The 27,148-nt window shown below is 36.4% G+C and overlaps 1 protein-coding gene across 1 annotated transcript in view; it reads left to right on the plus strand.

Moving 5' to 3' along the window:
- Positions 1-9,613, plus strand: part of RIPK2 (receptor interacting serine/threonine kinase 2) — a 45,428-nt gene extending 35,815 nt beyond the window's left edge. The window contains exons 8-11 of the mRNA XM_081266117.1: positions 2,973-3,059; positions 4,166-4,259; positions 6,088-6,246; positions 6,783-9,613. Of these exons, the coding sequence (XP_081122243.1) occupies positions 2,973-3,059; positions 4,166-4,259; positions 6,088-6,246; positions 6,783-7,120 (678 nt within the window). The 3' untranslated portion in view covers positions 7,121-9,613. The remainder of the gene's footprint in view (positions 1-2,972; positions 3,060-4,165; positions 4,260-6,087; positions 6,247-6,782) is intronic.
- The last annotated feature ends 17,535 nt before the right edge of the window (positions 9,614-27,148 follow it).

The raw sequence follows: 27,148 nt of genomic DNA on the forward strand, positions 1-27,148 counted from the left end.
ACTTCTTTTTTTTTTTTTTTTTTTTTTTGCAGGGATTGGGGGTGGGTACCAGGGATTGAACTCAGGGGCACTCTACCCCTGAGCCACATCCCCAGCCCAATTTTTTTTATTTAGAGACAGGGTCTCACTGAGTTTCTTAGCATCTTGCTTTTGCTGAGGCTGGCTTTTAACTCAGGATCCTTCTGCCTCAGCCTCCTGAGATTACAGGCGTGCGCAGGGCTTGACTCCCTCACTTCTGAGAAATCCTTTCCAGAGCATACCAGTTTCTCCACTTGACAGATACAAACCTCAGAAAATATCTCTTCCTGCCTAATTATTTCAGTTCCTTGTTTTTCCTCCTTACAATTTTTTCTTGTCCTTCCAAACAAAGCTGGATGGAAGGGCCTATTGTCTTAGTTATGAAGGGGAAGTTTCAAGGGGATGATGGCCAGTGTCTCACTGGGGGATTCTTCTGCCCAGAGGAATCCAAGCCACCATAAAGGGCCACCCTAAATCTTATTATCTCAAATAATTAACAAATAATAAAACACAAACACTCAAAGGCAGGGGTAGTTTCAAGGGTGAAGTCTTACTTTCCTGATGTCTTGTGGTCAGCAGATTTATTGACATCTTGGCAGGTCACACCCATCTCAGGTGCCCTGTGGGATCTTGGGCAGAGCTTGAGGGGGAGTTTCACCTGCATCAGTCGATCAGTCCCTGAGGGGTGCTACAGGGAGTTGGCAATGCCAGACCTGTCTCCTCATTAGGCTACTATGCACAAGAGTCCACACACAGCCATTGGACGGCTCGTGACAGTTACGAGAACCATTCTAGATCATTTTTGTTTCTAGCACTAGGATTCTATATATAACATTAAGTTTTAAAGAAATTTTGGCCTTTAAAGTAAAGTATATATTTTCAGATATATTAATACCATTTAGTAATAGCATTACTTTCTTCAGTGTTTTTAAATTGCAGTATTGCTTTCACTTGGAGTTGTTATAGTTTGGGGTGTTTTGTTTTGGTTTGGTTTTCTCTTTAAACCCTTGTATCATTCTGTGAAGCTGCTAAAGCGAAAATATCATCTGATTTTTACAGATTAGATATCTAAGGTATAGAGAAGTTGTCACTTAACTAACATCTCACATAGCTAGTTAATAGCAGGGCCAACCGTAGAATACAAATATAATAAGATTTTTCATAAAGAAATTTCTGAAAATGAAGATCACTATCTAGAGTGACTTATTTTGTTTGCATTTCCTACATTTTTTTCCAATTTTTTGAACCAGCTCTTGCAATTCATGTTTCCACAGATAAATGCTTCCTACATCTTGAATAGTAAAACTTGAATAAAAAAATTATTTCATTTCTTAGGGACTGATTTTACTGCTTGATGGGCAATTTGAATTATCACCTGGTCAGTTACTAATGCATATTCAGTTACATTTATAAGAAATGTTTTGTTCAAATTACAGAAAACCTTACACAATGGACACATAGAATAAAACTAATTTTAAAGTTTCATATAAAAACGAATTTACAGGGGATAGGGTTGTGGCTCAGTGTAGATAGAATACTTGCCTGGCAAGTGTGAGGCACTGGGTTCAATTCTCAGCACCTCATAAAAATAAATAAATAAATAAATAAATGTCCATCGACAACTAAAAGAAATATTTTTTAAAAAACAAGTTTATGGATGTTTATTGAACTACTGTGTACCGAATATTATAGTTGATGTGTTGTATACACAGTTGAATAGGAATTTTTTACTTCTAATAGAACAGGTAGTCATAACTGAATAATGAATGGAGGGCTCGGTACAAAACTCAGCAGTTTTTAAAGTTCTGAAAAGCAGTTGGCATTATGTTGGTCTGAGGAAGAAAACAGACATATAGGTTGTTTTTCTGTTGTTTGACTGGTTTTTTGCAGTACTAAGTATTGAACACAGGGGTACTTTACCACTGAGCTACATTCGAGCCTTTTTCGTTTTTTACAAGTAATCATAGGTCCTGTTTGCATATATTACACTTAATTCTCCTTATAGTAGTTGTATAAAACATATTATTATCTATAATTTATAGATATGATAAATTGAGATACATTCTCATGCTCGAGGTCAAATAGTTAAGTATTCTTGGATTCTGAACCACATCTGATTGGCTACTTGACCTCCACCATTCCATTATAACATATTAGTTCCTTTACTAAGTCCAAGCCTTCGTTTCTTATCAATAAAACAAAAATAATAGTACAAACCCAGTGCATGAAACAGTTAATGCTAAATAATCATTGATAGAAAATGTGTGTATGTGTGTGCTACACACACACACACCAAAATTTAATAAGTAGTAATTTTTTTTTTTAGTTGTAGATGGACATGCTATCTTTATTTGTTTTTGTTTTTGTTTTTTTTATGTGGTGCTGAGGATCGAACCCAGGGCCTCACACATGCGAGGCAAATGCTCTACCGCTGAGCTACAATCCCAGCCCAAGTACCTAATTCTTACCAGGCACTTTATATTTATTATCTCAATTTTTAGGGACAATCCTGCATGCAGGTATTATTTTTAAAATGAAGCCCCGAGGCTCTGATCAATCAATAATCTGCTCAAGGCAACCAATTAATATGAGACATAATTCAAGTTCTCTCTATCTAAGGATATTTCCATTTTTTTTATACTATCTCTGCCTATAAGTTATATACTGTGTTCTCAACCAATTTAGAGTTTGTTTCCATTGATTTTGTATAAATATATAAAATGTGTTAAGTATGGGCTGGGGATATGGCTCAAGTGGTAGCACGCTCGCTTAGCATGTGTGAGGCACTGGGTTCGATTCTCAGCACCACATAAAAATAAAATAAAGATATTGTGTCCACCTAAAAAAAAAAAAACTAAAAAATAAATATTTTTTAAAAATGTGTTAAGTAAGTGTATTTTACTTCTAATTTCCTAATTGCTTCCAATTAAAGTGCGTGTATATGTTCATTCCAGTTACAGAGTGCCTCGAGTACTGTTCACTCGTGTGACAAGAGGAAGGAGGTATCTCTGAACATACCTGTAAATCATGGTCCCCAGGAGGTAAAAAAAAAAAAAATACACACACACACATGCAAATGTACATTTTATACACACACACACACATATATATATATATATTCTTACATATATATATATATGTAAGAATATGAAAAATCACTCAGTCTAACCCCTTCTTTTAACAATAGGGAACTAAAGCTCAGGAAGCTTTTGGAATTTGGTAGCCCAGGGCAAACTTGAAATCAGCTTCTGTAATTCTCTTTCATCACTGATCCCATCAAATCATAAAATTTTTTTTCTTTGGCATTGACTTCTGTCCCTGTCATTTTGTACAGTTAATAATGATCTAGGGTGTGTTATATGGGCAACTCATTGATTGTAACTCTACATTATTTATGCTGCCTAGTCCTTGCCTTTTATAGTAATTAATAAGAGAGAAAGTCTTTTTTTTTTTTTCCTCACCAAGAAGAAAGATTTCTTTTGGAGCACTCTTCCAGATTTATTTCATGAGTTTGTTTTTCAAAAATGTATATATTCACTTTACAGATTCAGAAAAGTAATAATGCCTTCAAAAAAACCTAAAGCAGAATATGTGGTTTTTTTAAGTCACTTTATATAAACCATCTCATTTGATCCTTGAGCCTATGCATGCATATTTGAGATAGACAGTACAAAGAATCAGAGAGCCAGAGAGTTAAATGCCTTGTCAAAGATTAGTCAGTAATTCCATGACAGAGCTAGGAGTAGAGTCAATTTCTCCATTACTTTTTCAAGGGTTTCCACTTCTGATTGAAGGAACCTAATAATAAGCCATTGGGGTAAGTCAGTAGATAACCCAGATTCCAAATTTCTTATCCACTATTCAAGCCACTGGACAAAGCCTCTGAGATCATATAGATTATACTGAAAAAAATATTTCTAGTAATTGTTGCCCATGTCCTCCATTTGATAAGAAAATTAAGTTTGTATTTGTTGAGTATTTTATATATGTTCCTTTAATTCTCTAAGTTATAATGTGTTAATAGTTCTGAATCTTTGTAAACCAAAAGCAAGAACTGTTAGAAACTCAAGCTGTATAACTTAAAAAAAAAAATTATTACCCATTAGGAGTAGTCTCCCTAAACCTATTTATCATTTGTTTACTTTAGGAATCATGTGGATCCTCTCAGCTTCATAAAAGCAGTAGTTCTCCTGGAACCTCAAGGTCCCTGTCAACTCCCCAAGAAAACGACTTTTTATCTGGTACATTAATTTTTCAATCAGAATTGATTTCAAGTTTTCCATTTTCTTTCAAGGTCATATTCTTGGCAGGGAGTTATGGTTTGTATTGAATATACTTTCATATGTATTCATAACTCATTTTCTTAAATGACAAGGTCTAAAGATGTGAAGATAGCAGTGGCATGTTCAATACACACATTTAAGTATTAAAGGTGTTGTGTTAGATACTTAAAAAAAAAAGTTCTTAACAAGAGAGGAGAAATGTTTGTAAGTTACCACAGTATGAAATAGAAGCAGATGTGGGGGTTGGTAACTAGGGATTGAACACTGAGCACCTTACCATTGAGCCACATCTCAAGCCCTGAAACTTGCAATCCTACCTAAGCCTCCCAAATCACTGAGATTATAGATGTGCATCACTGCACCTAACTTCAAGAGTAATACTCTTTACAGAGTACCGCTCTTTACAGAGTACTTCAACAGCAGCTTTGAAAGGGAGGTAGTCTTCATTTTATAGATTAAGAACCCTCTGGATCACAGAGCTAGTAGCAGGCAAACCCAAGACTGGACTGAAATCAGGTCCTTTAAGGAGGACTTTTATGTCAGTCCGATACACCAAATTGTTATCATGATGACACCGTTTCTGGCCTGGACATCTAGTTATAAAGCAGAAGCATTCCAGACAAAAAGAACAACACAGAGGCCCAAGACCAAGAAGACAGACAACAGTGAGTAGTTTGGTTTGGTTGATGAAGAGGGTGAACGAAAGAAGATAGATAAGTAGGCAGGGGAGTTACATCGTCCAGAATTCTGACACTCAACTCAGCTCCTTGGTATGTTGAATTGAGGAGGGAGTAATGTTGGAAAATTTTTGAGCAGGAATGTGTTATGATAAAATTCTTCAATGTAGGAGACTTTTACCAAAGTACTGGTAAGTGATTATGAAAACTGATCCAGAGTGAAAACAAGCAGAGATGGTGTGAGAATTATTATGGATGCCTCACTGATAGGAGTTGTAACTTTTCACTTGAAGAAGTTAAGAAAGAAAAAAAAAAGATAAAGATAAACAAGTTGTTAAACCTGGTCCCTGGGTGAATATTAATGCTACACACAAAAATAAGAGTTGAAGCAGGTCTTAGAGTTAGTGAATGATGATGGAAATTTTTAACTTTTTTTTTTAAATTTGAGGTTCTAGCATTACATATGGAGGTGATGTCCAGTGGGCTGTTGAAAATGTAAAACCATATTAAACAATGACAGAAAATTTAATTACACAGATCTGAGAACACAGATGGACAATTGAGACTCTGAGTGAGGCTGGATAGAATTGGGAGAGGGTGGAAGATAAATGTCATATATAGATTGATACATTTAAAAATGTATATTAACTACATATTGACACATGTATAGAGCTCATGTTTTAAAGTGCAGTGGAAGGAAAAGAAGATAGAGAATAAATATGGGACTATGAGAAGAAATGAAATTCCACAGCTCATAATTAATATAGAATAGACAACACAGACAAAAGTATAGTAAGAACATATGGTATATACCCTTATTTGATCTAAAACCTGTTTATTTGCAGAATTAGTTTTCTGAGGCAACTTTATTTATTTAGTTAGTTATAGATGAACATAACATCTTCATTTTGTTTGTTTATTCTTGTGTGGTGCTGAGAATCGAACCCAGTGAGGCAAGAGCCGCAACCCCAGCCCCTGAGGCAACTTTAATAGCAGTGAAAACCTAAGAGATTGGGGCCTACCTTCTATGCAACCAGAATGTTGATATTTTAGCTAATAGGAATATCTAAGGAATATTTCAGCCCTAATGAAGATCTTGTGTTTTATAGGAAAAACTCCAGACTACTCTTCTATGAATCTACATCAGTCAGTAAATCACAGTTGGGATAGTACTGTTGCTGCATCTCAGAGGGCTGTATTCTGTGATCACAAGACCACCCCTTGCTCTTCAACAATAATAAATTCATTCTTAACTGAGAGGTATTCAGGTAAATGTTTACCATGAGACATATTGTAAATGATGCCATCTTACCTCATAAGTATATATCCAGCAGATGCACTGGACAAGATATGTTTGTTGTGTTTCCTCAGTAAGATAAATAAATACATACCCTTTTAAGTAGGAAAACACTTTCAAACTCTGCTGACATAGTATCCCATGAACATCTAATTAAGAAGGAAGTGCTAACAGGAGGTATTACTATGTCACTAAAGGTAAAGCTATTTTTTAATTTAACAAATATTCATATATCCTGTATATTTGAAAGAAATCAAAAAACAAAACCCAAAGAATAAAAGAATATTTTCCCCATGATTTGTGGCATATAAAAGGGTAGTGCTTTTTCTGAAAGGTGAAGGAAAGATAATCCAGATCTCCATGTTTCCTGAAAAAATATACGGTGTCCCACATTAGCACAATCATACAAAAATTAGGTTTTATGCCTACTTTTTTTTTTTTAGTAATTTTAGTCATTGCTAAATATCCATCCTCACCTTTTTAATTGTTCATCCCTTACCTTTACAGAGCGTCTACAACCTGGTATAGCCCAACAGTGGATCCAGAGCAAAAGGGAAGACATTGTGAACCAAATGACTGAAGCCTGCCTTAACCAATCACTAGATGCCCTCCTGTCCAGGGACTTGATCATGAAGGAGGACTATGAACTTATTAGTACCAAACCTACAAGGACTTCAAAAGTTAGACAATTATTGGACACCAGTGACATCCAAGGAGAAGAATTTGCTAAAGTTATAGTACAAAAGTTGAAAGATAACAAACAAATGGGTCTTCAACCCTACCCAGAAATACTAGTGGTTTCCAGACTACCATCTTCAAATTTCCCTCAAAATAAAAGTTTATAAGTAAGTCTTTTTCAAGAAGAAAAGTCAGTTTATAGAAGATTATTTATATCTCTGTTACATTGACATTGTTTTTACAAAATCCATATGAGTATTACAAGCTTTACTGAAGATATTTTTTGGAGGGCAGATGTTATCTCCTTCCATGATATTGCAGTATTTTTTTAAGTTAACATAAGTAAAAACTTTGAATTTTTGCTACATGTTTCAATTTTACATGCCTCTTTCATTAATTAGAACTATGTTTAGTGTAATAATGTTCTTGTACTTAAAAGTTGTCTTAAAGTATCGTGTGTTTCTGATAGAAGCCATTTGCACACTCATTTTCTCTGTGGATTATTTATTACTCGTCTAAGATTTGATCTTTATGAAGTGTAGAACCTCTATAGACAAACCAGAAATAGCAAAGCATTCCTACTCTGTCTTCCCAGATTCAAATTCTCTCTAAAAAAATCATTCATTCTAAACTCCATGTTCCAGGTTACATTTTTCCTATAAAACAGGATTATTTCAAGGAATAATCTTAATAGCATTATCTGCCCCGACTTTTAAAATTTTTTTTTTTTTTTTAGTTGTTGATGGGCCTTTATTTTATTTATTTTATTTTATACGTGGTGCTGAGAATCGAATCCAGAGCCTCACACATGCTAAGCAAGTGCTCCACCACTGAGCTACAACCTCACCCCCCTGCCCTGACTTTTAACCTCAGCCCTACCCACTGTCAATAACAACCAAGTTCACTAAGGTTAGTAGCCTGATGTGTATTCTCATGCACCTCTTCTTGCTCATAACAAAGTATATGCTAATTTGAGAGAAGGTCATTTCTTAATATTATTATCTTTAAACATCATCCTGCAGCCTACTTTTTGCATTTAGTAGGACAGCATGTATAACTGTCCAGATCAAATATAGATCTAACTATTTAATTGCTGCACAGACTGCTTTTTTTCTTTTTTCTTTTTTCTTCTTCACCCCAACTGTAGCCCAATCAGTAAAGGTACAATGTGAACGTTTTTTTTTTTTTTTTTAATAATGGGCTATATCACTAAATGAAAACCTACAAGGAATAGTAGCCTTTTCCTGAAAAACATCTAACAAAATCAGTAAAAAGTAAGATACAAGATAAATTTGAAAGCACAAATTTTCAAGAAACCCCAGACCCGTAACTTGAAAAAAAAACTGAATAAAAAAATAAAATAAATTAACTGGAAGAAAAATGAATAAAAGAAATTTGATGGCATTAAGGCAATTAAAATTTTTTTATTTAAAATAACTCTTTCAATCTCCTGTAGTATTTTATTAACCTTTGCTGTCTCCTTATGTGCCTTTGAGAAGTATGGAAGTTGATAGGGAAAAATGAAAACTAATTAGTTAATTAACCACACAGCTACCTAGTAACTCTAAAAAGTGATAATATAAAGGTTTAATTTGGGAAACAATCAGTAGGAGAAAAAAAATTATTTTGGAGGCTTTCCCTTTCTTTATATATTCTTTTTTAAAATTTTTTAATATTGATGGCCTCAAACTGACTTATGTTGATTTGGGGGTATGTGAGTTGATAAAATGAGCTTTGCCCTGCATTTTCCATTTTCTTCAAAGATCTAAAACCTCATCAACTCTCTGCTATGGCTATGTGCTTACCACACACTTTCTCCCATGGATCACTGTGTGAAGGACACAGATATAGTCATCCATCATCAGCTCTTCAAACTCTACATGAATAACAACATATTGATTAATAAGAAGATGGTGTCAAGGATCAGAGTGAATCTGCAATGAACTCACATCCTTTCATAGAATTATTAGAACCTCCGCAAGTGATTTTCATGATGACCCATATTTAAAAATATAGTGATTCTTTGGGAGAAGGTGAGACAGTATGCTGATTAGGACCAGTCAATACAGAACAGGGTCAGGCACATACAGTGGCCCCTTTCTAAATAACTCTTTAATGAATAATTAATCAGTGGAATAAAAGCTGGAGAAGAAAAGAGGGCATTTCACTTAAATCACATTTCCCAAAATGTAGTACAAGTACAGCTAATAGTGAATGGGGTTAACAAGTACACAGATATAACACTAAACAACATTTGAATCATATAGTAAATGAGTTTCATTCAGTCCATTTTGAAGCCTTCTGATTAAGGGAAATGTCTTAATTTTGTGCTATCATCTTTTGATCTCCCTTAACAGAACTTCAGAAATAATATTAGCAAGGGCCTGGGGTTACAAATTACAGCTCAGTGGTAGAGCACTTGCCTACCATGTTTGAGGCACTGGGTTCGATCCTCAGCATCACATAAAAATAAATAGAACAAAGGTATTGTGTCTGTCTACAACTTTAAAAATACTTAAGAATAGAATATTAGCAAGAATTTTGTAATTATTTTAAACTGTATTTCCTTTGAAAACAAATCACATTTGACAAATAGTCCTGGTTTTTATGTTTGTAATAATATATAAAGTTTTATAATATTCAAATAAAAAGACACTTTGAAATAGAAATTGTAAATATGTGGTACATGAGTATGCCAACAATCACACAGAAGTAGTAGAACAATGAGTTGGATTCAGTCTCTAGGACATTGACACCAGAATTTTTTTTTTTTTTTTTTTTGAGACAGGGACTTGCTAAGTTGCTGAGGCTGTCCTAGAACTAGTGATCCTCCTGTTTCAGCCTCCAGAGTTGGTGGGATTGTGGGTGTGTGCCACCAGGCCCAGCCAGATAATCCTAATTAGACTAGAAAATGGCATTCTTTACATTGTTTTTTATAGCTGTGCTGTCTGGACGTGTAGTCCACACATCAGCTGCATTAGCATCACCTGAAGCTTGTTAGAAATTCAAATTAAGGCTTCTCTATAGAGGTGGAGTCCAGATATCTGTTTTAACAAATCCTCCTGGCAATCTCAAGACCATAGTTTTAAGAACTACTATAGGTAGAACTGTGTATAACATAATTTCTCTTTAGGCTTACAAATCAATTTTTCTTACTTCTGATTGCCATGTTTGTCTTCAGGATGTATAGTCTCTGAACTGAGGTTTGATTGGAAATTTTTACTTTTGCATCCAACCTGAATTCCCAAAGCATTTTAGTCATATATTGCATTTTGGAAAGATTGCTTAACATGACCCTCAGATCAGATAAGAATCTAAAACTAATTTTTTTAAGAAGAACTTCAGAAGGAACACTTAAATGATGACAGTAGGAGAGCTGAGTTGACATGGGAAGAACAACCCAAGAAGCAATACCAGGTTGTATTGAAAGTTATACCGAAGAAACAGGTAGGATTGAAAGAATGGGGTATTGGAGTAAATCTAATTTCTCCATATGATAGCCCTTTATGTGTATTTTAGGCAACTCTTCTGCTCTTGATGTTTTGTTTTATTTGGCTCTTCTTTAGAATAATCCCTGCCTGCCTCATGGTTATTTAAGAGGGATGGTCTGAATGCCTCTGAAAGCATGGTTCCTTAGCTAAACATCATGCTCCTAATTCTAGTTGGCTTGCCAATACAATTTGAAATATCTCCTGCCTTGCATTTAAATAATATCATGCAGTGGGCGCCCGTCATTTTTCTCCATCATGCATAGTTTATCATAACTTTACCTAGTAATTGGGATGATCTATTGTGTTAACTGATTTTCTTTGTCCAAAGGAAAGATGATCATTTTTAAAGGAATTAAGAGTGCAATTTGAAGTCAGGCAGCCTGCTGAAGTTAGACTGTAACCCTCAAGGACAAAGTGAGGGGTGGGGAGGTTAGGAGTAGGGAATCTTCCTGGATGATGACATTACAAAGAAATGGCTCCTGGGTTTTGAGAAAGACACTTCTGAGTAATAAAGCTGCTTAAAGACCTTTCTCCAAGAGGATTTATATATTTTGCAAAAAGATGAGAAAATGCTTACAACCAAAAGTTTTCTAAAATGCTGACTCCAAAATAAAATAATGCATAAAAAGAGGAGGAAAACATTTTTAACAGGGACTTCGGCTTTTTATTTTTAATTTTATTTTTTAAGGCCTTGCTAAGTTTCTGAGGATGGCTTTGAACTTGCAATCCTCTGCCTCAGCCTCCTACGCCAATGTTATTATAGGCATGCACCACCACACTGGGCATTTAATAATTTAATACCATCTTTTTTTTGGTACCGGGGATTGAACCCAGGGGCATTTAACCACTGGGCAACATCCCCAGCCCTTTTTTATATTTTATTTGAGACAGGTTCTCCTGAGTTGTTTAGGGCCTCGCTAAGTATTTAAAGGAGTCTACTCTCTTGAAGAGGACTCTACCCTCAAGAAAATCATCTTTTCACAGCTGAATGGAACAGCAATCTATTAACAAGCAAAAGAAGATAATTATAGATTATAGAGCTAGAAATGAAACAAACAAGTACTATTGATAGAATTTACTTGTGAGGTGGAAAGAATGAATTTGCATGGGGTGGTAGGGAACATCTCTCTCTGAAGGGGATGCTACAGTGCATCACTGGAGAATGGGACAGCCATGATGAGGGGTGGGGAAAGGACTTTAGTGATAAAACATTAGTGGGCAGTGAGGTTGGAAGACAATAGAGATGATGAGAGATGACAGGAGAAAGAAACACAGCCCAAAAGGTGACATATGATTAGGCCTGGTAAGAAATTTAATTTTACTCTAATGTATCACGTAACATGCTGAAGGCTTCATTTGAGAGGGATTCTTTGTGGGGTGGGAGGCAAGAGTTGACTGTGAGACTCCATTTAAAAGGTTTAGACTGGAGTAGGCCATTAGACATGTGAAGAGATTTGATATATAGTCCAGAGCGAGAAACAGCACAATATGGCAATGGACTAGATATGAGAGAAGAAAAGGACTAAGGATTACTCCTGACCTGAGTAATTTAGCAGATGGAAAAAGAGTAGGAAAAAGTTTTGCTTTATTTTGATTGATTTTGGGGAAGTGAAGAAATTTGTTTTGGATACAATATATTCAAGACACTTTTTCGGACACCAATCAGAACAAGGAGGTGGTTGATCACAGAAGAAGAACACAGACGGGCACCAGATCAGAGATTTAAGTGTAAGTCATTAGCAAAAAGATGGTTTTTATATAACTGGAATTGCTTAATATAGTAGCTATCATCTTTTGAATGTTTGCTCTGTATTAGACTAACCAACCCATTCAAGTGTTTTTGCAAATATCATCTAATGTATTTCTGAAAACAATATTGTGTGGGTGATATTCTTATTATCCTTATCATATAGATGAGAGAAAACTGAGGTTTTAGTGACTTGTCCTAGGTGACCCAGCTAGTAATTTGCAGAGTCTAGAAAGACTTCTTCTGAGCCCACAGTGATTCCATTAGCCACCATATCCTTTTTTAACCAGCTCTTATATCCTGTTACTAAATAGATTCTATTTTCATTTGCTGAATCCCAGATGATACGTTTCAAGCAGCTACTATAATGCCCCCCAGCGTTGTGTTCTTTTACACTAAAAGAAACAATATCATTTTAATCCAGGGTAAAAAGAGCAGTGAAAGTGGGACTAACAGAGCAAAACAGAAAAGTCAGTCATGGATCACATTAAATTGATCTGTCTTTATTAGACACCTTGTGTAGAATTATCTGTGATTAGGACTATCTGAACTAGTAAGAAGAATCATGATGTGAACCTCTATTCTCAAGTTGCCCATACTGTAGTCATAGGGAGAAAATATACATAGAGAATAACTAAGAAGATAGAGCTAGAGATACACAATCATACAGAGATAAGCCTGCCAATCAGCAGTGGAGACAAATCATTCATTCATTGAACAATATTTACTGAGCATCTTCTGTGTACCAGAGATTTTCAAGAACTTGGTATATAGGTATGTCAGTAGACAAGGCAGACATTTGACATGTTTCTTTAGTCTCTTGTCATTCTTGATTTCCAACAGCCTACTATCCCTACTCATTCCACAGCCTTTATTTATTTATTTGGCTATAATCCACTTAGGTATTGTTGAGGGTATAAATTGATACAGACTTTTAGAAGAGAATTTGCCAATATTCATTGACATTTAAAGTTTTATACTTTTAGACCCAAGAAGTTAAATTTCTAGACATGTGCCATTTTATATATATTTCTAATAGCAGAAAGTTGGGAAAATAAATAAAGGAAGGAAGGAAATAAATAAATAAATAAATCTGGCTTCTATCTGAACCACTCCCCTGAAATTGTTCTTGCCCAAAATGACTAATCCATCTTCCCAGTTTCTAAGCCCAGGGAAAGCTATTCGGTCCTTCCCTGTCTGATGTAGCTGGCCACTCTCTCCTTTGTAAATAGTTCTCTCCTCTTTCATGGCACCACACATCACTGGTTTTTCTACTAGGTCTTGGTACTGTTCTAGTCAAGTACTTTAGGTATTGTACTTACTCCAGGTACAGTCTGGACCTTCTCATGTTCCTAACCCACTTACCTCTTGCCACTTCCCTGATCTACCACATCCCCCTCCATGGTCTTTAATTATCACCTCGACGTTCCATGAGTCCAAAGTCAGCTCATTCTCCTAAACTCAAGATTCACTTCCTACCAGCCCAGCCCTCTTGACTGCTCCACAGGAAACTCCACATTCCAAGCCTGACCTCCTCATTCCTCTCTGCAACATCACACAAAACTTGATTTCCTTCTCCTGTGTCTTCGCTCAGCAACTAAGACAACCCTCCCTCCCTCTGCTTCTTCTTACTCTACTCTCAAGGTCCTCACCATTCATACTCACTTAATCTCAAGTCCTACGAGTTCTACCTCCAAAATATATCTACGGCCTGACCACTTTTTCCGTCATCATAGATGGATATCATACTGCAGGTCAATAAACAGCTTCTCTTTCCCAGACAACTCTATCATCAGGTTGTTAAAAAGTAAATACTCCCAAGTCAGCTTCTGGCTTAAAACTTGCCCCCCCCTTTTTCAGTTGTAGATGGATACAATACCTTTATTTTATTATTTATGTGATGCTGATGATCGAACCCCGTGCCCCACTCATGCGAGGCAAGCGCTTAACCACTGAGTCATAACCCCAGCCCAAAACTTTTTTTTTACACTCTTCCTTCTTTGTTGTTGTTCTAATTAGGTATATATGACAGCAAAATGCATTTTGATTCATTGCTCAAAAATGGAACACAACTTTTCTCTGGTCGTACATGTATTTTATTGCTCAGTAATATTCCATTATGCATATATACCACAGTTTCTTTATCCATTCATCTATTGAAGGGCATCTAGGTTGCTTCCACAGCTATTGTGAATTGAGCTGCTATAAATATTGGCTGTGTCATTTTAGTAGGCTGATTTTAAGTCCTGTGGGTAAAGACTGAAGAGGGATATCTGGGTCAAATGGTGGTTCCATTCCAAGTTTATTAAGGAATCTCCATACTGCTTTCCAGAGTGGTTGCACCAATTTGCAGTGCCACCAGCAATGTATGAGTGTACATTCTGACTGGAATGAGATGAAATCGTAGTTTTAATTTGCATTTCTGTAATTACTAGAGAAGTTGAACATTTTTTCATGCATTTGTTGATCGATTATATATCTTCTTCTGAAAAGTGTCTGTTAAGTTCCTTAACCAATTTATTGATTGGGTTATTTATTTATTTATTTATTTATTTATTTATTTTGGTGTTAAGTTTTTGAGTTCTTTATGCATGCAAGGCAAGCACTCTACCAACCGAACTATATCCTCAGCCCGTGTTTAAACTCTCTTCATGCTTAAGGGAAAAGAAATCTACAAGATGTGAGCATACTGGTCTTTGATCTTATGTCATATCCCTCTCCTTGCAGGCTCCTCTAGAGCTCACCTTTGCCCTTTCAAAATGGGATCTTTCTTGATATGAATCTTCTGGGTCCTTCAAAATCTCAGCTCACATCTCATTTTCTCAGAACGGCCTTCCCTGGTCACTATATCTAAGTGGGTTCCCAGTTACTCTCAGCCCTATGTATTCCTTTTGTACCATATCTCAATGGGTAAATATTTCATTTATTTATTTTCTACTTGCTTTATCTTCAACAAATAAATCTCATAAGGGTAGGTGGGAACCATGGCTATTTTATTATAAGTATCTTATTACCTAGCATATCCTACTAGTCCAAAAAAGTATTTATTGAATTTGAATGAACAATTCATTGCTCCATTCCTCAATACATTTTTTTAAACATAGGAACCAAAAATAATGGTGTGTAGTCCATTTCTTCCCTTTTTGTATCCTTTGATGGTTTTTCATTGTCCCAGGCCATAAGAGGCCTCCAAATTCTGCTTTAGCTTCACTTTCTTTCCTCTCCTTTCTCCAAATCCTTCTGTTGAATTTAATTCACCCAAGCTGTCAGCAGTCCACATAACCGCAGCTACCTTCTCTGACTCCTGCTATTTTAATAAGACCCTTCTTCCTTTTCCCTTTCAGGCTATTGTAAACTTTTCTGAAGGGTCTTGCCTTTGAAATCTACCATTGAGCCTTACCTGATCCTGAGTCATTGGTCTCTTCCCATAGGCCTAGATCTTTTTCTTTACCTACTGCTAAACAATAGACAACAACAAAGATGCCCAAGTCCTAATTCCTAGAACCTGTGAATATTATCTTGGGCAGCAAAAGAGATTTTTACTGATATGGTGAAGTGGAGAATCTCAAAATAGGGAAATTATCCTGGATTGTGGGAGTGGACCCTAAACCTAACCACAAACATCCTTACAGAGGGAAGGTGGTATCATCACAAAAGAAATATAGCATGTGATCAAGGAAGCAAGGAGATTTGAAGATGATATGTCTTTAAAATAGAGGAAGCCACCAAAAGCAAAGAAATGCAAGTAAGGAAGCTGTAGAAACTGGAAAGGACACCCTGACCCTCTACTCAGAACCTCCAGGAGGAACCAGCCCTGCAAACACCTTGACGTTAGCCCAGTAAAATTGATTTTGGACTAACAGCCTCCAGAACTAGAAGAGAATAAATCTGTGTTGTTTTAAGCCACTAAATTCATGGTACTTAGTCACAGCAGTAATAGAAAATTAATAAACCTGCCTCTTCACAGTTTTAATTTCCTGTCTTATGGTTGCTTACTATTGGACTAAATCCCCCATTAAACCTTGGGGACAAGAAATATGTTTTGTTTTCCAGGCATAGTGACACATACTTGTAATTCCAGCAACTCAGAAGGCTGAGGCAGGAATATCTCCAAGTTCAAGGTCAGCTTCAGCAATTTATCAAGACCCTTTCTCAAAATAACCAATAAAAAAGACTGGGATTGTAGCTCAGTAGTTCAATTTTCAGTACCAAAAAAAGAATTCTGTCTTACTTACAGTAGTGTTCATCCTAAATGAGCCTACTCTTTTTTTTATTTTTCATTTGTTATATTCATACATTCACACAATAAAACAGTATAATTTGATCAATTTTAAGTAAGACTACTATTGCCTAAGATACGAAAGTAGGAGCAGATTGTATGTTCAAACCCAGAAATAGTATTACTCATCAGACTGCAATGCTAATTAAATGTCTATGTGTTTATCAAATCTTTTTTAGACAATTTTACAAATTCTTTAGTGCCATAATCAAGAGATGGCTATGTGTTGCCTGTATAAGCATAGCATAGTAAAAATGTAAATGTACAGATGTTGGAGTAGTCTAAAAGTAGTCAAAATTACTGTGCTGAAAAAATCAAATGACTTTGGAATAAAATGAGGATGCTATTATCTCTTAATAGATATTTATTGAGTATTTTTTATTTATTTCTAAGTCCTGTGGCTCATTGGTAATAAGGAGAGGGGTCATCTCTGCCTTAAATGAGCTCACATGACTATGAAATAAACAGACAATAAATGGAATCAAATATAAAATAATTACAGATTGTTATTAAAACATTGATGCCCAAGGAGGAGGAGTAAGAATGACTAATGAAGAAACTTACATTAATTAGAGTAGTTGGGAAAGACCTCCGTAAAGAGGTGTCATTGACACTGAATTTTAAATTGGAGTCAGGAGCTAGCTTTCCTGGGTATGACCATCTAGTTAATCTGGGAGAACCAGAAATGCAAAATAGCAATGGAAAAAGTTGTTTTGCTTTTTGTTTTTGGTGTAACTAGAATACCTTATAAAAGGAGGTAGGGAAGATCAAGATCATACAGGGCTTTACAGAGCAGGGAAGGAGTTTGCATATAATCCCAAGTGCAAAAGGAACTTCTGAGAGGGTTTACAGGAGAGTAAAAGCATAGTTATTTGAATTTTTAAATATCACAAAGGCTGCTACATGCGCATATGAAGTGAAGGAAGGAGCACCAGTTAGGAGGCTGGTCTAGGTGGGAGACTGTGGTGACTTAGACCAAGGTCTCCACAGTGGGGACAGAAAGCAGTGTTGGAGTTCAGGCTTATTTTAGAGATATAACAACATGATTTGCCTACATATTGGGTATGATAACAGTGGGTAAGAAGGGAAAGAGAAATCAAGACAAGCCCCAAAGTTTTAGCTGTGAACATGAAAGGAAAACAATCCAATTTTCTGAGAAAATTATAATTCCTCAAGGTTTGAAGTGAAAAATACCAAGAGTTGAGTTTGGTATTAAGTTTCAAAACGCAATAAGAAGTCCAAAACTACAAAGCACAGTCTGTGATCAGAAAAGTCTGAGCCAGATAAATAAATTTGATAGTCATCAATATATAAATAACATAGATGTTACTTAATTTCATGAAAACAGATGAAATCACCAGAATGGTAATAAAGAAGACTAGAAAAATAAAAGTGTATTGAGATACAGCAAATGATAGTTACTATCCAAATGCTAATACATAGACAAACCAGAAAATTATCACTTCTTTATTTTTAGTATATACTTTAGATTTGTTTAAAAATTTTAAGTTACTCATGATGATTCTGGAACTAAACCAGTACATTTTTAAAACAATGATATTAGGGCTGGGACTGGGGCTCAGTGGCAGAGCCTGGCACATGTGAAGCACTGGGTTTGATCCTCAGCACCACATAAAAATAAAAACAAAGACATGTTGTCCATCTACAACTACAAAAAAAAATTTTTTTAATGATGTTACCTTTAATAAGTGCTCTTTAAAAGAAAATCTATGTAAGGAGGAGGCGTTGATTTTCATTGGAAAAAAAGATCTTTTTTGTGGTTAATAAAATTAACTTTAATAGTAGATTGTATATGTTTCAAATGTTGATTAATTATATCAGTTTCTAACTTAAGTAATTGAATTATTTTGTTAAATATTGATGCTTCTAACATATACATTTTACATCTGTCCCAAAGTATTAAATATATGAGTGGAGCCATTTCTAAGCAGAAGTGAGCACACATATTTCAAAATTTTTAAAATACTTTTTTCCTGTTTTTTTAATAATGCTTTTATTGAGGCATGAGTGGACATACAATTTTATTTATTTAATATATACAACTTGATAGGGAGTCTGAGGCAGGAAGATCACAGGTCAAAGCCAGCCTCAGCAACAGTGAGGTGCTAAGCAACTCATTGAGACCCTGTCTCTAAATAAAATACAAAATAGGGTTGGGGATGTGGCTCAGTGGTTAAGTGACCCTGAATTCAATCCCCAGTACCCCCAAAAGAGATGAATCTTGAAAAACTTTTTTTGCTTCTTTGTGTTTTGAGTCTCCCCGACACACACACACACACACACACACACACACACACACACACACCTTCCTTTGGTTTGTTTTTAGTTTTCACCCCACCTTCACCCCCTCATGCCTTTTTCTTTTCTCAGTTTGCTTTTAAATATGTTGCTTGGTCACAGTTAATGAATGATGACTGAACACACCCTTTCTAAATTAGTAATCTGCAAATAGAAGATTGGTAGCTTCTTTGTGGTGAGAAATCATCAATACTTATTATTTCAAATCTCTTTAGATGAACTCTTTAGGAATTCAGATCTCTTTACCAGCAAGGAGGAAACATCCCTCTTTCCTTGTATCTCTTTTATCTTGTGTGTATGTAATAATCACTATGGAATAGCACTGGAGCACTTCACACTAAAATGGCCTTAAATGATAGATAATAGGCATATTGAGAAGCCACCAAAGGAGTTTGGCTTCTAGAAATCTACTCAGTAGGACCAAGACTGACCTGATAAAGCTCTCGGGAAAGAAAAGAAAGGAAAGAAAAGAAAAAGGCCAGTGGCCTTGTCAGAAAAGTCTTCAGATTCCCAAGGAAATAAAATGACTATTGCTCTTCTTCATACCGGTAGAATCCTTCCCTAACCATATAACTACTTCCCATACTCAAAAATCTCATCTCTTTTGCCTCCTTTTTTAACTTCCTGTGCCAAACTACAGCCACCCTCTCTGACCCCTTCTCCCTGGATATAGATGCAGGATTCTATATGCCCTGGTGCATTAAAAGTACTCTGGGCTTTCCAACCATATCATGGGCAGAACTTGTGCTTTTCTCAGATCATGTTTCAAAAGGACAAGTTCTTTTCAGCCAATCAGAGGTCTCTGCTGAGGCACAGGATTGCTCTCTGACTCAGCTCAGGGCATACTTAAATTAGTTGGGCAGATGGACCATGACTGGGTTTTCCCCAGAAGAAGGAAGTTTGTTTCTATCAACTTAACTATTCAATTATATGAACAGAAAGAGAGTGCAAGGTATATGTACTCATTTTTCCTCAGCCTGCCAAATTGCTGGGATTATAAGTGTGTACTGGGATTATAGGTTTGCACCACCGAGCCTGGCTAAGGGGTATTCTTTTTCTTTCTGGGATTTCTTACAGATTTTATTTAAAAATCCAAACAGCATGTCCAATATATATGTGTAACTTTTGTTCATCTTTCAAATGCATAGCTCTTTACATCTTTCAAATACATAGCACTTTAGAAGTCAGAGATAACTTTCAATCCTGTAGATCTGGTATTTTTATGCAATGTATTAAAATAAAACTGAACCTTAAGCTAGGCTGTCAAACTTTAATTTTTATCTTAATAAAATGGAATAGGAATTATGTTCCTAAGACTGCTACGTAGAGGGTGGCTGGTGATGGCTCAAACAGAGAGGCTGATGGCATTCCAAAGCATTTGCACATACTTTATCTGATGTTTGCACCACTCATGCCCACCCCACTGCATGTAGTTCAAGTTCTTAGTTTATCATCAATTCCAGCAAGCCTTTCCAGAGCCCACATCTTAGAACCATCCATGCCCTTCTTTTGTGCTCTCATGGAGCTGGGTATTACCTCTATCATTCTATATTGTGGGTATTCATTTACTTGTCTCAAGTTTCATGTAAATGGTAAGCCCCAAGTTTCTCTTGCTTGTTGTTACAGAACCCAAAGCAATGCCAGCACTTAGCTATCACTCAACATTTTCTGAATAAATTCAGCAAAGTTAAATGCAGCCAATGACTGGGAATCTTCAAGGTTATAGTGAGAATTGATGTCTTTGCCAGGAACAGTTTAGCAAGGGAGCCTAGAATCCATGGATGAAGTCCGGATTTTGTGAATGGTATTTGGGACCAACGACCCACACTTAGCATCTAAAACAACCCACATCTGCTATTTCACATTTCTATAGGTCAAAAGTCTGATTCTGACACAAGTAATAGAGCTAACATCTAAGTGTGGTGGGCAGCATTCCTTTGCAGAGGCTTTAGGGGAGACACCATTGTTTTGCTTGTTGGAGGTACTGCTAGAATTTAGTTTCCTTACAGTGATAGGACTGATGTCCCCTTTTCATGCTGCTGACAGCTAAGTGTTGTTTGCAACTTCTAAGGGCTGCCCATACCTGTTGGCTCCTGGCTTGCTACCTCCAGGTTGAAAGTCCCCAGGAATGTGTAGAATTACTCTCACACTTTGTACCTCTCCTGCTCCTTTTTAAATAATTGCTTGTGCAACTGTAACTTCCTAATGTAACACATTAACCATAATGTGATATATTCATGATCACAGCAGCATGATGCAAATCATGGGGTCCCCATTCCAGGCACTTAGTGCCTCAGAATTTCTTTTATCACCCGGCAAGGACAAGGAAATTCATTTTCTATAATAGAAAACTTAATGACACCTCTGTCACTATACACATTTTTGTAGAGGAAGTGAACATAATTGACTTTTTCAGAAACAAAGACCATACCAGTTGTTTTTATTTCAGGATAACAATATCTTAATGGAGAAGACAGAGAAGGAAAATAGAGATCCCAGAGAAAATTCTCTAAAGAGAATCCATCTCTGCCTAGAAAAAAAAAAAAAATCTTCCATTTTGATGCAATTCTGATATTCCTAGGCTACTTTTCAAATTTTCTAGTAGTGTACTGGCCTTCACATTTTTCTTCTCAGAAACTTACGATTGGCCATTTCTTTGCCCACACTCATTGTGACTGTCATTTTCTGACTATGTAGTTTATTATACTGTCCTAGAGCAAATGATGCTGTTGCTGTGATAAGCAAGCTACTGCTCTTTCCCTCAACTAAGTTTTTTTTTTCTTTTTCTTATGCTACTGGGGAGTAAACCCAGAGGTGCTATACCACATCCTCATCCCTTTCTTTTGAGACAGGGACTCACTAATTTGCCCAGGTTGGCCTTGAACTTAAGATCTTTTGGGGATTGCAGGTATGTGTCACCATGCCCGGCCACTGTGGTTTTTTCAAATTAGAAAATACTAGTATGGGAATATCATAAAGATTAAATCAGTTCTACATTTAGTGTTTACAACAGAGTTTGGCATAGCACAGTGGTTTGGGTAAGTGTCCTCAAAGGCCCTTGTGTTAAGAACTTGGTCAACAACCCAGGGTGCTATCAGGACATGGTGGAATCTTTAAGACACAGAGCCCCGGGGAAGGAAGTTAGGTCACAGGGCAGAGTGAGGGATACTGGAACCCTAGCCCCTTCCTCTCTGTTTCCTGTCTACCATGAGATGAGCAGCTTCCTCTGCTCTGTGCTCCCACCATAATGGATTGTCTTGCCACGGGCCCAAAGCAATGAGTCAATCTATCATGGACTAAAATCTCCAAAACTGTAAGCCAAAGTAAATCTTTCCTCTTTTTTGGTTGATTGTCTCAGTTATTTTGTTAGAGTGACATAAATATGACTACCTCACATAATAACCTAAACTCACCGATAAAAATTCTTCAGATCATTAAGAAGTATTCACTATTGTCACACTTATCAACTACAGGCCACATTCTGCACACCAGGAAATATCAGGAAGGCGATTCTGATTCTCTATGGCAAGACTGAATCACAAAATCAGGCATAAGATTTCCTAATGTCATGAAACCTATTTACAGCCAAGGTGGTCACAGGTCAACACACAGTAGTTTCTCAATCGTGTTTGTTTACTCTACCTGTGACCTCAGGGAAGTTCCCAATGTGCTACCCAACAAATTACTCCTCTGTCTACAACAAATTTTTACCAGGAGGTTGGCTGACCAGAGCAACATCAGGGATTAATTGTGCTCACAGTATTCTAATGTTATAGGCTGATTTCACTCATCTTCTTTTTAAAACTTTTACATCTCCTTTGAAAAAATTGAAAACAGATGTGATATTCCCAGCTCTGATTCCTAACTTGACAGTTTTAAGAAATACATATTTTAACTCATTATAAAATCAAGGGAAAAAAAGAAAAATATTATGAACTTAATCAGACAGTACATTGTGGCATAATATGCCTTTATAAATATGACTTTAGGTTTTTGAGAGGAAATGAACCAAGAGAAACATGGGTATTAATTAGGTTCCTTTTAGGCTGTACAATAACTTAAGAGCTTATTGACATCTCTCCATATAAGACATAGAGGTCATCATCACACACCAAATTTTGCTATTATTGGTATGATTTGTCAATTTCTTAAGTAGCACTACATCCATGTAAATTGATTTCAAATCTCTGTGTCCTTAAATGAGTCCTGAAAGTGAACCATAGGTTCTCACTAATGACCTTTTTTTCTACTAATTATTTTCTTTTCTGATTCCTCCTCCCTTCTCAGATACTTAGTAATAAGGTCCTTGGTCATGTTCTAGGACTAATTCTTACTATAGTGACCATGTTTTGTTTCAATGGACTGAACTCATCAATTGTTATTGCATCCAGGAAAGAAAAACAAAAATGATTTAGTTACTCATGTTCTTGAAGCTCAGCTAAGGGAAATCAATAGCTTCTTAGGTTCAGTGGTGCTAATAACCCCAGCCATACCCTTCCAGTACATCTTGATCTTGTTTTCTCCATAAACCTATTCCAGTGATTTAAAATGCTAAAGTAGGGTCTCTATTTCAGTCACATTTGTCTTTCACAGGTTCTGCATAAATACAGCCCCTTTAAAATGACTCCCATGAAGTGAGAAAGCACACAGCAGCTCAATCATTTCGTACACCTTGCATGGTCGTGGGCCGGGATCATTACTCAGCAAAGCACTAATGCAGAGAAGTGCTGAGTGGATGAATACAAAGGAGCCAACTGATGAGCACAGCAAAGGCTGTGCAAAAACCAATATCCATGCACACCTTGCTCAAGGTGCTTAAAATCCCCTCCAGTCTGCCCACTGTACGTTCCCGGTTGGCCATCTCAGCTGCCCTGCTACTAGCTAGACTAATGTGGGACAAGCAGACAGCAAATGAATTATAAAGAGAATAGAGGACGTTAGTATGGGCATACTTAGAAAAAGGTTTTTGGGTAATGATTGTAGTTTGGGATGGTGAATAATAAAGATGAAGCAATTTAACTTTAAATAATAAAGTTTTCACAATTAGCTTTACTAATCTCATCTACTGTCACAAACCTGGTGAAATTGTTGCTGCTAAGAGTATAACTATCCTTGTCTTTGAGGTGGGTAAACATAATCATTCAGGGAAATGTGATGGGCCTTATCCAAGATCACACGCCAGTAAATGACAGAACTCAGGACTCATTCTCCTGTCTCTGACGCCAGCTTCTGTGGCTTTTCCATCGTACCAGGCCCCCTCTTGCTAATGATAAGTGAGGTCTGCTTCTGTCCAGTGAGAGAAATGGTTTGTCTCAGTTTTTCATTTCCTCTTGGTTGTCTTGTCTAGGGTCTGCGTTAAATTGTATTTGGCAGCACTTGGTCCTGTCTGCCTTTGTCCCACCTTCCCCCTCCTCCTAAAAAGTGACCAAAGTGTCAAGTACAAGTGGATCTCAGTTCTACTATCTTGTTCTAGTGTGACCTTTGATTTCTCTTACTTTGAGAGTAAGAAAGTAAAACGTCAGTGCTTCATGATGTGCACCATCTGAACCTCTCCCCTTCTTGCCACCAAATTTACATAGAAACACCAGCTTCTGGGTTAGCAGATCTTCTAACTGATGGCAGATAAAGCCATTTATCCTTCACACCCATTTTCTTGGCTTTTGTATGTGGGCTCAAGGGAAGGGCACCTCACTACTGTTTAAGCACAACCCATGTGGAATGATTCACACCCGCCTCCACTCTGCTCTTCAAATACCTCACAGAAATAGCCATCATTGAGAAAGCCTCTCTTGTCTTACTTATTTTCTATATTTATGTTTCTAAGAATATTCACACATCTCCACCCAGCTTTAAAATAAGAGAAGTGCATCTTAGAGCTTCTTTTTTTTTTTTTTTTTAAGGGCCGAGGACTAAACTCAGGACCTTACACATGCTAGGCATGTGCTCTGCCATTGATCTAAATCCCCAACCTCAATTAGAATTTCTTAAATCTATGAGAGACCAAGAAGCCTGGGCCAAAGATAAGCAAGACCTGGAATATGAACAACACATGCCCCCCTTGAGTCCTCTATACCCTTGCCACTTTGATGGGTAATCAGGAAAACAAGGCCTTCCTCTGTTCTTCTTGAGTTTCTAATTATTAAGGTTTTAAGAGTTTGCGTTTGTAAACTTAATTACAGTTTAGCCACACGAGAAATTGTTTTTCTCCAATAAATAATTGTGATAGAAAAATCTCATCTTTCCCTTCCTGTACACTGATCTTAATAGCACTATACTTTCTGGTTATTTTTGTTGTTATTTTAGGAATTTGAGAGCAGAGGAAAGAGAAGTGGGTTTAGAGAAGCTGATCTGTCTTCTATGCTCAGAAAGCCGTGAAAGCTGGCTCTCTTCTAACCACAAAAGTAGATGTTGAAGACATTCATGTGGCTGAATTCCTAATTTTCTATTTTAGCTAACCAAGTGTTTGGAAAAAAAAAGAATAAGGAACAAAACTTATCTTAATTTTCATTTTAGTTAATTTATCCCTTCTTGCACATCCAAGTCTGAAAGATGGGTTGTCCACCACAGTTAAGAAAACTGATTTCTATTCATTTATATTTCAACATCATTATCAATGAAGTGCAAGATAGATAGATTGCTACTAGTAACTACTGGAAAAGATTTTTTTTTTGTTTTTTTCCTAAAATGTGTGACTAAAGTTTCTGTCGTAACTACTTTTTTTAATATGAAGATTTGTTCCTATGAATCATTGAAAAGATGAAAAATATTTCCTATTGAAAAATATTTATTCCTTGGAAATACTATGTAAATGAAAGATTTTATATTTTTTCTACTGATGTAGCTTGTTTTTACAGAAAACATCAATGGATCATGGCTTCAAGAATCTCGGGCTCAGGGCTGGAGTTGTGGCTCAGTAGTAGAGCATTTGGCTGGCACATGTGAGGCCCTGGGTTCGGTCCTCAGCACCACATATAAATAAGTAAAATAAAAGATCCATTTAGAACTAAAAAATATATATATTTAAAAAAAGGAGGCTGGGATTGTGATGCAGTGGTAGAGCCCTTGCCTAGCATGTGTAAGGCACTGCGTTCGATTCTCAGCACCACATATAAATAAATGAAGATCCATTGACAACTAGACAATTAAAAAAAAGAATCTTGGGCTCATAATAATTATCACTTATTAAATATTTGCTATATGCCACATGTGGTAATAGGGACCAGGATTACAGAAATAAGTTAGACACAATTCTGTACTCAAAGAATTTGTGCCTAATAATAGAAATAAGTTCACACCCAATTTGGAGATAGTTGGAAACCAACTTTTAGTGCAAAATTAGGATTACCTAGGGTGATACTATAATAGTGTGAATAGGTTACAGGGATGGTTTGGGATAATATGCAAAGGTTCTATAGAGAAATCACCATCTCTAGAGTCAATATTAAAGTTAGGTAAAAGTAATGATACACTCTTTCAGTTCAGTTTAGGTAGAACAGAACATATGTAAATCATCTAACAAAGTCACTAAAGATTAAGTAAGAAAAAGAAATGGGCTGGAGTTGTAGCTCAATGATAGAACACTTGCCTAGCGCATGTAAGGCACTTGTTTCAATCCTCAGCGCTACATAAAAATAAATAAAAAGAAGAAGAAACAAGCCTTGCAAAAAATCAAAATAAAAAAGAAAGAAAAAAGCTTTTTTAAGAATTATATGGAGGGAGAGACAACCCAACCAACAAGTACAATAACGTGTGACTGGTATTATTATAGAATACAAGAATAGAATATTGTAGAATACAAGGTCCACAGAGGAGGGTACTTCCCTCAGCTCTGCAGATTAGGAAGGCTTCCCGGGACAGAGATGCTTTAGCTAAATTTTAATGAATAGGAATTTCCCACCAAGTCAGGCAAATAGGACAAAAAGGGCAGTTAATGAGAGACTACATGGGGGGAGATATTGGAGATACAAAGGATAATGTGTACTTATTGGGCACTTACTATGTGCTAGACACTGGGTGTGATGGGAAGCAATGGGGTGAAGATTGACCTTGGATAAGATATTCAGCAGCCTGATAGTCTTATAAAAAATAAATCACATCATCTTACTCATCTCACTCTCTTATTGAATAACCTTCAAATGTGGGTTCCATTTGCAAACTCATTAACTATAGCAGGTCCTCTCAGCATGACCCACAACATCCAACATGATTAGTCCCTGACACTTTTCTACAAGCTCGTATCTTGCAACATCCACTTATTCCATCCCTCTGACCTTCTTCCTATTTTACAGGAAAACCCCTTATGTTTCCCCCTGGAATTTGCATTCATCATTTCCTGGAATGTTTATTCCTCAGCGTTCAG

This window comes from Spermophilus citellus, assembly GCF_964194105.1.
Source record: "Spermophilus citellus genome assembly, chromosome: 14".
Lineage (NCBI taxonomy): Eukaryota > Metazoa > Chordata > Mammalia > Rodentia > Sciuridae > Spermophilus > Spermophilus citellus.